General features: G+C 37.9%; 1 protein-coding gene across 1 annotated transcript in view; it reads left to right on the top strand.

Annotated features, from left to right (window-relative positions):
* DIAPH3 (diaphanous related formin 3) overlaps positions 1–12994 on the top strand; it is a 1016686-nt gene that overhangs the window by 802830 nt on the left and 200862 nt on the right. The window contains exons 26-27 of the mRNA XM_077483144.1: positions 5687–5782; positions 6253–6312. Coding sequence (XP_077339270.1) covers positions 5687–5782; positions 6253–6312 — 156 coding nt within the window. The remainder of the gene's footprint in view (positions 1–5686; positions 5783–6252; positions 6313–12994) is intronic.

The following is a 12994-nucleotide window of genomic DNA, read 5'->3' on the forward strand; positions in this document are numbered from 1 at the left end:
CCCACAAATTGCATCAGTCTTCTTTTTGAAGTGATTGGCAATCTCGTGAGCAGTGAGTGAGTTACTGGATGGGGAAAGTAGAAAGTAGTTAAAAGTAGAGAAGAGATGACGAGGACTGGATGACAGAGCATTTTTGTGACTGACAAAGTAGGCGTGTTTGGTAGCCTGGAGGGAGGAATTGTATTTTAACAAGTTTCTGGTAGAAGTGACTGTTGTGGAAAAAAACATGGGAGCTACCATTGATGACTTGTGTTTGAGGATTTAAACTCCTGGTCTATCTTTATGTACTTTTATTACACGGTAAGTTACAAACCTAAAAAAAAAATCTACATTCCCTCCTTTATTTTTACCATGTGTAATGCCCCATACACATGGTCGGACATTCCGACAACTAAATCCATCTGATTTTTTCCGACGGATTTTGGCCCAAACTTGTCTGGCATACACACGGTTGCACAAAGTTGTCGGAAAATCCGATCGTTCAGAACAAGGTGACGTAAACCATGTACGACGGGACTTTAATGACGCCAGTAGCCAATAGCTTTTGTTTTGTAATTTATTCTGAGCATGCATGACACTTTGTGCATCGGAATTGTCTACACACGATCAGAATTTAAACAATCGGAACTTGTTGTCGGAAAATTTTAGATCCTGCTCTCAAACTTAGTGTGTCGGAAATTCCGACGGAAAAAGTCCAGTGGAGACCACACAGGTACTTAGCTCCATCTCTTTATGCTGCACTTTACATATATATATATATATATATATATATATATATATATATATATATATATATTGATTGTACATTCACATCATGGAGCTCACAATCTAAGGTCCCTAACTTGCATTCATACATACACATAGGGCCAATTAACCTACCAAAATGTCTTTGGAAACTGGAGTTCCCATAGGAAACCCACACAGGCACAGGGAGAACATGCAAACTCCAGGCAGGTTGTTTCGTGGTTGGGATTCGAACCGATGACCCAAGTGTTGCTGGACGGAAGTGCTAACCACGTAGCCACTGTTATATAAAAAATAATAGGGATTTACACGGCACTTTTTATAATGGGTATTCTGGCACTCTTAATACGCATTGTGGGCCGTATTTTTATGCACATTTTGCCACTGGTTTTTTAATGTGCATTTTGTGGTGTGTTTTTTATAACAGTTTGGTGCCTATTTTAACATGTCTTTTGTCACTTTTTTTAACACACATTTTGGCATGTTTTAGGCAAATTTTGGAAAATTCACGTTTCCGATGATTCTTGGAATGTACGCCTATGAATGGGTGTAAAAAAAAAAAGAGCTAATGTTTGTTCAAAAAAGTGGCAAAATGCACATAAAAATGTGGTAAAATGCATGTTAAAAACTACAACAAAATGTGTTATGTAAGAAGGTGGCAACATGCATGTTAAAAAAACTCCAACAAAATTAGCATTTCGCTTGGGTTCACACTATTGCGATGCGGGAACCAGCGTTATTCCAGTGCCTGTTCCCGCATCGCATCTATTTTGCAGGCAGATCACACTGCCCTCTGTGAACCGCTACTGGTGTCAATATAAAATAAATTACACCCCCAGATTGTATCGCAGTGCGAACTGTGAATTTGGACAGCAATCGGATTGCATGGGTGTGAACACCCATGTGATTCCGTTTCCAATAAGGGGGGAAAAAAAAGTTCCTGCATCTTTTTTGTGCAAATCCAATACAAGTTCAGTCATACAGTTGTATGGCTGAATTTGCATTGCACAGACATCGCAGACGATCGGCACAGCAATGCGGTGCGAATCACATGTGATGTCTGTGTTCACGATAGTGTGAACCAGGCTAAAAGGTGAGAGAATACGCAATTGAAGATTTTTGGGCATTGAGTTTAGTGCGTTTTTTCAATGCACACCTTGGTATGTTTGTAGCGCAGTTATCACATGACAACACATGTCCGCTAACTTTGTTTGGGGTACCAATGGGAACCCATCTTATGCATATGTATAGTTCTCATTTATGTTTAATCCACTGGTGCTGATATATAGGAAGAAGGAGATGGCCTTCCTCACATCGCACCAGATTCTCGACCTCAGGGCTGGAGAAGCTGGTACAGAGATATTTTATACATCCGGCTAGTGAGTTCACCAGATCTCACCTTCATAAACTGGCCATCTGAGTAAAGGTTATTGACAGAACCGTTTTTTTTCTGTGATGAGAAATGGAAAACATGTTCTCTGCCCCTCATCTCAGCTACATAAACTGCTATACATAAGATCATCAGGATCACAACGTTTCTGTCTTCTATAAACGGACACCTACAGATTATACAAGTTGCATTGTGAAAGATTACAAGAAAATTTCCCTTTTTATTTCTATTTTTTTTTCATAGTAAAAAAAAAAAAAAAAAACGAAAATAAAAAACACATCCCTGAAAAAAGATCCCAATTTCTCAAACTATTTATTACTATGAAGGCAAATATTGTATGCATACAGGAAACATTTCAAATCTGATAAAATTCCAAAAATCACAGACAATAGATTTCTATTTGCATATCATACCACATATCCAGACTCAAAAACCAAAGGTGTAACCATACTAATGTCCAAACAAACACCTTTCCAGATGATAGATTCCATGTATGAGCCATTGGGAAGATATATATTCCTTAACGGAAAGACTGGCCCCCACCCCACCACGACTGCAAATATTTATGCACCCAACACTAAACAAGTCACATTCTTCTATCAAATAGGAGACTTACGAACTTCATTCTCCACAGGCATCCTCATTGTTAGAGGGGACTTTAATGTACCACTAAATCCCATTCTAGATGCCTCAAATGGTACGTCAACCCTACCATTTAGAACTTTAAAACAAATTAAATTACAGCTTCAAGGGCTCATGCTGCATGATGTCTGGAGAACTCTAAACCCCAAACAAACAAGATTTCACTTACTTTTCACCCTTACACCAAAAATATTCAAGAATTTACTATTCTTTTTATCTCAATCGGATCTCAAACTTTTAGGGAAAACTACAATTGAGCCCATGATCTTATCAGACCACCATCCAATTACCATGTACCTAATATTCCTGGAAAAAATCTTTAAAACAAAGACTTGGAGAATGAACACTTCCATTCTCAAAGACCCTATTGAAATCCAAAATTTCAATGACTGTCTGGGGGACTATTTCATGCAAAATTACAATCATGAGACATCCCTTCTCAATCAGTGTGAAGCCAACAAATGTGTTATAAGAGGGGGATTTATAGCCAACACTGCCAGAATTAAAAAAATACATATTTTTATATATTTCTCTTTGGGGTATTAAATTATCTCACCAGTATGTCATGTCAAGCATGGACACAATATTTTCCGGCCCAATACCTTTTGCACCATACTAAAATATCTAAGAAACTATATCTCAAATCTTTACCACTGTTTATAATAAATGCCTCAAGACATTGTATACCTTACCATTGGCGGTCAAAAAACACTGGTTTTGTAGAATCCATCACATTGAGGAAATAGAGGAACTCTTCAGCATATCGCAAAAAAACATCTTAAAGTTAATTTCAACTTGGTATAACTGGATACAATTCAAATCTACTAATGCCTATGAAACAGCAATATAACATAAGAAAAAAATGAAAAGAGAAGGGAAAAGACAATGGAAAGGAGAGAGAAGGAAATAATAGGATACATATGCCCCACCACTTTTTTTTTTTTTTTACCTCCCTATACTATTACACCACCACCACCACCAACCCTCTATGCCTCTAATAGGAATTGGTCAATTACAGATTAATATAACTTTGATAATATGTATGTCATATAGCTCTTTTAAGATAATATGTATGTCATATAGCTCTTTTAAGATAAGATGTTTATGTGTACAACACCTTATGTTCCCTATATTACAAAATTGCATTTTTAATTACATTAAGCACTTCTCACTACAGTTGTGTAATACTATACAGTTTTGAAACCAAATCTGTTCTATTGTTACTTCTTTATATGATGTATGCAGTTCTGATACTAAATAAAATTTATGGAACAAAAAAAAAATATAAAAAAACACATTCAAATCAGCTACTAAATGAAAACACTATCTGGCCTAAAAAAAAAAAAAAAATGCATTATATCTCAGGGTAGGCTAAGCAAAAGGTATAAGGTGAAGAACCAAAAATCTTGTGGTTTAAACATTTTTGCCACCCTGCAATGCTATGCAGGTGATGCACATTGTCTGGCTTAACTGTGCTGCTTCCTATTTAATTTCTCTGCCGTCTTCTTCTGAATCTGATGTATCTGTCAGGGGTTATATGGTAACTTACCTGCCCCCTGATCTCCATCCCTGGGTTGCATTTTCAATTTTGCTGAATTCTGAAATACAATTCTTTTGTACAGCATTAAATTAGCATCTATCTACATATAAATTAGTCTATTGCAATGGCAAATAAGCTGCTAGCACTGCAGAGGAGTTTTTTTTTTTTTTTTGCTTTCCCGACAAAAGGCAAAACCCTAAAACCTATTGTATTCTGTTCTTCACTGCAATTGCAAGCTATCAGCCTGAAGTTTATCTCTATCATTTTCATTGATGATCTCCTCATCTCAACAGTTAAAATTTCTTTATATTTTGTCTTTCTTCTGTAACTAAGTATACTAACATCCATGTTTATCATGTCCCTTTGCAGTCTCTGTGCCATTTTATTCATGTTGCTTCTATTTACACACTGCACTGCCTGATCAGGAGATTCCCTAGATGTTCAGTCTTCATGCTCTAGTGGCCATCTTATCTGTTGGGTCATCAGCTTTCCTATTCATTGAAATGCAAATGGCACACTCATTATATTGTCTAGGATTTTTGGATGCATAGTTAAGCTGTAATCAAGCAAATCATGTGTTGATGAAGAGTTAGTGAAACAGAGTTCTGGCCTAACACAAATAGTGTGCTTCAGCACTATCCATCCCATGAATGGCTTCTAATGAGAGATGAATAAATAATTGGTACCACTAAACATGTGTGCATTTAAGTTTATGGAGGTCTATAAATATGGTTTGTTCTGTGAATAAACTATTCATAACACAGGATCCTTCAAAAGAGGTAGAACTTGAACAGAGGCATATGTTTGATTTACTCGGTATACACATTTATTCTAGCCTTGTATTCTTCCAATACATGCTTTTAATAATTAAATGTGATTTCCTAAATGCATTAGGGCAAACTTAATGAAGATAAAGGTGTGCAAGGGGAGTTGCTGTTACATTGAACGCCTTTGGGTCTTTTTAAGTCAGATATAACTACAGCTGAATCCTTTTTAGGGAGTGATAAAGTTATAGTTTTTCACAAGGGACACATGATTTATTGGTGACCTTAACGCACATGGTTCAGGAAGAAAAAAAAGATAAGACAGAAGCCATATTCCTTTTGAGATTACTGTCGCTGGCTATAAAGCCTAGGGCCTGAAGTAAATCAATTGAACTTTCGTCCACTTTACTAGATAGCAACACAAAAACGAAATGAGACTGATTTTATTAAGAAAAGGATGATATATGAGTCAGTTAAAAGCTTGTCTAGTTTTAAAATTGCTGGTTTTAGTCATAACAGAGTGATCTTTTTTATCTGTCTGTATGTCTTTGACATTACTATGGTAACCTAGAGGGCTGATGGAATTCCCTCAATCTCTCTTTACAGAAGGCGAAGAGACGGGAGTGATGGATAGCCTGCTAGAGGCCCTGCAATCCGGAGCTGCTTTCCGAGACCGACGAAAACGGACTCCGAGGCCTAAAGGTGACTAGAATACCTTTCTTCCATCCTAAGCCTTTTTTTTTTTCTTTTTCTGCACGTGCTTCTTACACATTTATTACAAATACAAGGCTACCAAAAAGAAGTGCTTAAAGTGCCAGCAGCAAGCATAATCCTTTTCTACGCATTGACAAATGTCAGGAAAGATGTTAATTCCAGCTGTCTGATGTCAGTACCACTTTGCACACCAATGCACTGAACTTAACATAAGCTGCTGATTATGACAAGGCTCATCATCAAAACCATATGTACTTTGTCTCTCTAGGGTATATGCTAATGCGATTAAAAGGGATGTACAATCATGATATTTTTTTATTATGTCAGATATTCAGCCGGAACAAGAACCTGTCATTTTATTGCATAATTAAGATTAAATGCATCGGGTTTCTTGGATTCCTATGCCATCAAAAATATTAAGTCATAGATTCAACAAAATCTCTTTATGGTTTTTGCAGATATACGGGACAATTTCAGTCCATCGTCAGAGAGGTCTGTTCTAAAGGCCTGTAACCATGGTAATGAAACATGCTTATACATTACAGCCTTGTGTCTATCTTTATTCCGCTGATCTATGATTTTGGCTTTACTCCACAAGACGTGACACTAACCACTTATTTCTAGCCTGACTATTGCTGACAGCGCTGGCTTTTTCAATATGTTCTGCATGCTGCTTTGCCGTTTCTTTCATGCATGATTTTAACAGGCTGACTTACATTTCTTTAAATGATGACTTAAAGGAACCCTGTGGGTATCTGACAGGATATAAACTAAGATCTACAGGAATTCATGGACACCCATTTTCATAGACACCTTCTCACGTGACAGTGCTTAGGCATGCTAATTAATCATTTGGGCCCAATGCACTGCATTTTGGGATGGGACAGAAGATGTGCGTTTATATCATTATAGGGAATCGAAAGTTCTAAAAAGATCCCCCAGGCAGTGCTGGAAAGCAGTATCTCTATTAAAAAAAAAAAAAAAAAAAGAAAAAGAAAAGTATGAGCGGACTGCTTATTCTTTTCTGAAACGTACAGCTGTCAGTTTATATCTAGTGAGATACCCATAGCTTTACTCTAAGACAATAATAATATATATGTATACTCAAAACCTTTTTTCCCTCCATCCATTGAAGAGCACTTGATTCAGCAACAGTTGGGATATATTGCAGCTTATAGGAGTTTGGGACACTAGCATACAAAAAAAGTTTTAGTCCTGCCTCTGTATAATTTCTACTTTTTTTTTGCTAGTGTCCAAGGAGTTTGGTTGCCTTTTCTTCAGTTCTTCTTTTGTGCTAGCCTTCCATCTTCATGGCATTTTCCCTTCCGTCAAAATGTTTTGATAGCCGGTATATTCTTCTTTGATGACTCTACCAAGATTCCCACTTCCCTGCCTTCCCTGGTCCCTACATAAAAGGCTATCTCAATTGGCTTATCCTCCGCAATAGCTGAGTTGGACTGGACAAGCCTGGATTGTGACCCTTGGGTATGGGCTCCTCATTGTGTCCTATTTCAGACTTAGAGCCCTGGCACAGTCTCTGGTATGACCCTGTCTATGAAGACTCAGTAGGCCAGTTAATACTAGTGGTAAAGGTTGAGAGACAGAGCAATGCTATAACTTGATGGGAGGAGCACTGTGCACTCACACTCCTTGCTCTCTTTCTTCTGCTTTTCCTGCTCCTAAGGCACCATCTGGATCTTCAGATTTTGGTCTTGTTTCATTGCCCACCTTCAGTGATCTGATATCCTTATCAGCATTGGCTGCCTTGGTTTGTGAGTACTGGAGGCCTGGCCTCAGATTGGGCCTAGTTGCATTCCACTATGCGACACAACATGCCTTCTCAAAGACGGACCAAGTACTGCCCTCTTACTATGGGTGACCTCAGCCCTTACTCGTCTATCAGTTCTGGAGTTGTTTACCTGGCATCTCCAGGAGGAATTGGTGCATGTAATCTAGAACCTGGGGCCCTTAGTATAGTGTCATCCCCCTTAAAGAAGTTTTTTTCGGCTCCATCAGATGATTCTAAGGCTTCTCTTCTTCTCAGTATTGATTTTGATCTTAAGATGCCCAATTACTGGGATACTTTGGTTGCAGAGATTCTAATGTAGGCTCCAGAACCATCTCTACAATAGTTGATCTCTAACCTTTCTGAGCTCCTCAAATGAAAATGTGCAATAGGCCCCTGTTATCTCTCTCACACAGTCCCAACAGTCTACTCTTGAATGTTTTTGAACCACTTGATGGTCCAGATTTACAAGTGGTTGTTTCTAACCTAAATGATAGTGTGTTCTCCTCTGTGTCAACTTGCTTTTTTCCGGCCTAGGCTCTCTAGAGCTTTCATAGTTGTATTAAACCTACCTGCTATCTAAGTCCTACCTCTACAAGGATTAAACACATCCTTTAGGATCCTGGCCCCTTCTTGAGAGTGCCAGAGTTTTTTTACCTTTGGGAGGGAATTTATTATCCCCACCGTTGATGCTTCAGGGAGCCTTGTTAACCAGCATACCACCAAATAGCTGGAAAGTGTTCTCAATGACAGTTTATTTCCCACTTTAAAACCTAGTTTGAATTACCTGGAGTGACTCTCCATCCTTTTTTTGGCGGTATCTTTAGTATAGAAAAACCTGTCAGAATAAGGTATTTCTTAAAATGGCATCCTTCAGTTAATAGAGTAGGTCTATATTTCATGAAGCTGTTGAAGAAAATGGTTGCTGTTATGTGCTTTAGTTGCGATGGCTTGTTAAGAGCATCCAGCCTCATGTCTCACATGGAACTGATGTCTGTACACATGTGTAGGACACTCTGGTTACATGCCTTGGACACAGATGTCACAGACAAGGAACATCTGACTTGGTCACTCTTCAAGTGATGCTGTCTCTTTAGATCTGCTTTTTACATAATCAGCAACACCACTAGTGGTGTGACTGTGCTCTTACATGGGAGGTCTTCATCTACTACTGCTGTAGTGGCATGTAGTCATTCAGAGCCTACTTGCCACTCAGACTGTAGGCTTAAAACCAGAGGTCATCTTCTCCCTCTGTTCAGCATTTGGCATGAAGGTGTCCTCCCACTTTCACAGGTGAGAGGCTCTTTAGTCTTCCAGCTTGCTCCTTGAGTAGTTTACTTCCTCAGCATTTGGATGCTCGGGTCTTCCCTTGTAACCTTCAGCCTAAACCCTTGAGTCAGGCATCTCCTTCGGCTGCCCCTCTTCACCTTTCTGATAATAATGCATTTCATTGTGCATATTCCCCGCACCCTGGAACCTATGCACCCTACTCTGGTGGAAATGTATACTTGGGAGTGGTATCCCGCTTGCTCTCATCCCTGTGGGGGAGTTCTTTACTCTCAATGTGGTTGTCCATTTTGTGGCACTTGATACTCCTTAGCCCTACTCCTCTTTTGACGGTACTGCTCCTTATATCCCCCCTAGTGATTTTTCTGGGCGTCATCATTGGTAAATGCTCAGAGGACCCTTCCTGAGGAAAATGCTTTCTAAAAGAGCTCTTTGGTGAGTCATATTGTCTGCAGATCTTGTCTAGATATGGCTTCCCAGGTGTCTGGTGTTGGTAACATCCTATAGGCTGCAGTATACCTTGACTGTTTCAGAATTCCTTTGTCACTCAATGGTCTGGAGGAAAAAAAGATATTACTTTGCAAGGAAACAGTAGAACTCCTGCCAAGCTGTTATTGCTCACTGTGTCCCTGCTAGTTTCACCCTTCAGTGAAGGGGAAGCCACATTTTTATTGTTGTCAGAAAAAGAGGCAAATATAAATCTCCCAATGAGGTTTTATTTTCTGGTGTCATAGGGACTTCCTCTCATTCCTGTTGTTTCTGCATGACAGGAAGTGCAAGGAAATCTTCCCAAAAGAGCACAGACAGCAAAAAAAATAACCTGAGGGGTCAACTTCAATACTGTATCCAAACCTAAAAAATATATGTACATTTGGCCATACATATACTTTAATAAACATTTAATTGCATTGGAAAAATATTTATTGCATGGCAAACAGAAAAAAAAATATTATTGTACCTACTATTTGCCTTCTTTAAAACGAATTACGTGCAGGTAATAGGTAAGTGACTTGAAGACTTAAACAGGATTTTTTAGTCTTGTCCTGAATTATCTCTGGTATATGTTTTTGAAATATTTGAATATTTACTTTACAGAGTGAACCAATAATAAGATTAATACAATTTTAGTCTCTTCTTTCTCTTCTATACCCAGTGTAAAAAAACAAAACAAAAAAAAAACAGGCTTAGATTCCATGTTGACCTCCTTTTACCTTGCTACTTAGAATTCACAATCTCCCTATTAGTTCTAGGCCAGTTATACAGAAAGTAGTAGATAGTACATGTCAGCCAGGCAGTTGGCATTTCAGAATGCAAAGGCAGCCTTCATATATTTCTTATGAGAGGTTTATTTAAATCCTTGTCACGTTGATTTGTTTTGCAGGTTAGTAAAGTAAAAAAAAAAAGCAATTTAATTTTGACTTAATTGTTTTTTACCAGTCCTATTGATTGGTAGTGATCTTAAAAAAACATGTATCACATCTTCTTATCACACTCCTATAATGTAATAAAATATTTAATGTATGTGCATGTAAACAACTTACTTTCTTCAGATTTATGACACATACTGTACACATTATATGACACCATGAAATCTATTTTGAGAGGTTGATGAGCTTTATGCTTGGAGAGGATGAAGATAGAAATATCACTTCTGGAGAGTTAAAAAAAAAAATGATGAAAGGGCACCTAAAATAGCCCAGATTTTATTAGGATTTTCAGTGACATGTGAAAATACAATATGAATGAGAGAGTGAGGACATATAATATTTCATTGTTTTCCTTGTTACTCAGGCAGTCTCTACAATTTGTTGTTCTTTATAACACGCTGAAATTTGAAATGTTCTTAATCTCTTATTTTTAAAGCCGTTATCCAAATAGGGAAAGATTATGAAAGGGGTATATTTAATTTATCCTTTACCATGTTGTCCATTTTGTTAAATGTATCATACATCTCTGTTCTGGCTAGTTTGTCGAGAGTAGTAAACCCCAATTGAGAAGGATGTTTATTGAGTTGCATGCATATGGCCTCTGATGCATTTTCATGTCTTCTCTGAAATTATTACTCAGTCTTTATCCTACTATTAAGCATAACACGTTTTCCAGAATCAGATGGAGGATACCGGAAACTGAATATAAAAATAATGCTGCAAGGCAGCCCATTCTTGCAATTAGTATATATGATTCTCCAACTGGATGTTAAGACAAAACCAGAAACTAAAGCCGCGTACTTACGATTAGATTTTCAGACGGGAAATGTGTGATGACAGGCTGTTGGTGGAAAATCCGTCTGTACGCTCCTTCAGACAATTGTCATATTTTCCCGTGGACAAATGTTGGATGCCAGGCTTTAAAATTTTCCACTGACAAATGTCTGTTGTTGGATTTTCCAAGCATGTGTACAGAAGTCCATCAGAAAAAAGTCCAAAGTACAAACACAAATGCTCAGATGCGAGGACGAGCCAGAAGCGGTTGGTCTTGGAAACTAGCATTCGTAATGAAGAATTAACTTTCGTGATGTGGCAAATTATGAAATCTAGAAATGCAGCACACATTCTTTTAGTTTTTAATGGGATTATAATGAAGCTGCTTTGCCGGTGATACTGATGGAGTTATTGCAAACACATTTCCAAAGACTTTTTTTCCTAGTGATACCAAAAATAATATTATGCTTATTGTGTTTTTTTTATTTTATTTTTTTTGGTGCAAGTTACCACAACACCATTATCCCATAGTTTTTAAGGTCAAAGATACAACTATGTTGGTGTCCCTTGTTAAGTTTACATAGACATGCTATCTGCCAATAGAACTTAACCAAAAAGTCCATTCTATGCATCCAAAAATATAGAAAATATACTAAATCAAATCATTAATCAACCATAAAATAAAAGCCTCATTCATGTGTCCTCTTCTTAATATAGGGGAGTTGGTGAAAGCAGGGGTCCGTAATCCGGAGATAATTGCAAAAAACATCTGGGTTTTTCTCCTGGAGCTCCCACAGCAAAGGCATATGACATAACTGATCAGGATTAATAGAGCAACCAATTTTTAGTCCAAGAAATCCTCTTCCTTTTCCTGGACTGGACTTGGGTCAAAGCAATAACTCCAAGACCAATAATAAATAACACGTTATCTTCTACAATTCTGCATCATGTCTGGTTGACGAGCGGCCGTTCAGAGGCGAACTGAAAAGTATGAATCACTCACCAAACTTCTACTAACATGAAATTAGCAGAAGGAGCCCAAAGGGTGGAGCCTGACAATTGAACTTCCTCTTTTTTTGTCTCGTAGTACATCTAATACATCACTACATTTGTGTTTGTTGGCCAACAATTGTGTATGCAAGACAAAATTCAGGCACACGTCTTCGAACAAAAGTCTGAGGTTTTGTCTGCTGAAAATCTGATCGTGTGTACGAGACTTTAGCAAGCATAAGAACAGGATTAAATGACATACTAAACACTGTTGTTGTAGCCCAAAAGTCTCTTAAATAGCTTAATTCAGTCCTTTTAGCAGTGGTCACATGACCACACTCTCTCTTGGTGGCAGGTCAGCCTGTGATCTCACAGGCTAATGATGAAACTGCAGGCATTCCATGCATTGTCATGATGTCCTTTGGTCCCAATGTGGGAGTGAGCACTCAGACTGACAATACTGCCACAAGATTTTCAGCTCATTATCCGCATGAAACAGGAAGCACTGGAGATTATTATTATTATACAGGATTTATATAGCGCCGACAGTTTACGCAGCGCTTTACAACATTAGGGCAGACAGTACAATTACAATACAGTTCAATACAGGGGGAATCAGAGGGCCCTGCTCGTTAGAGCTTACAATCTAGAAATGCAAAGATACTGGCAGGTTCACCAGTAATTAAGCCTTTATTCATAAATAAAAATGTAGAAAATTTAAGAGTTGGCTTCCTAAGGAAGACAATATTATGAATTGTTACATGTGCATAAGCATTAAGCATATTTCACATGTACTTGTGTATAAGCCCCTGTTCACACATGTTGCAGTGATTTTCATTTTACTGCAGTGGAAGAATGCAAGTCACTATAAGAACACATAGATAACAGTTTTCTATGTGAACACATAGAAACAATTGTTTATATATCCTACTCATA

The sequence above is a fragment of the Lithobates pipiens genome, unplaced genomic scaffold, assembly GCF_037356315.1.
Source record: "Lithobates pipiens isolate NorthernLeopardFrog02 unplaced genomic scaffold, aLitPip1_a1.2 Scaffold_16, whole genome shotgun sequence".
In the NCBI taxonomy this organism is placed as follows: Eukaryota; Metazoa; Chordata; class Amphibia; order Anura; family Ranidae; genus Lithobates; species Lithobates pipiens.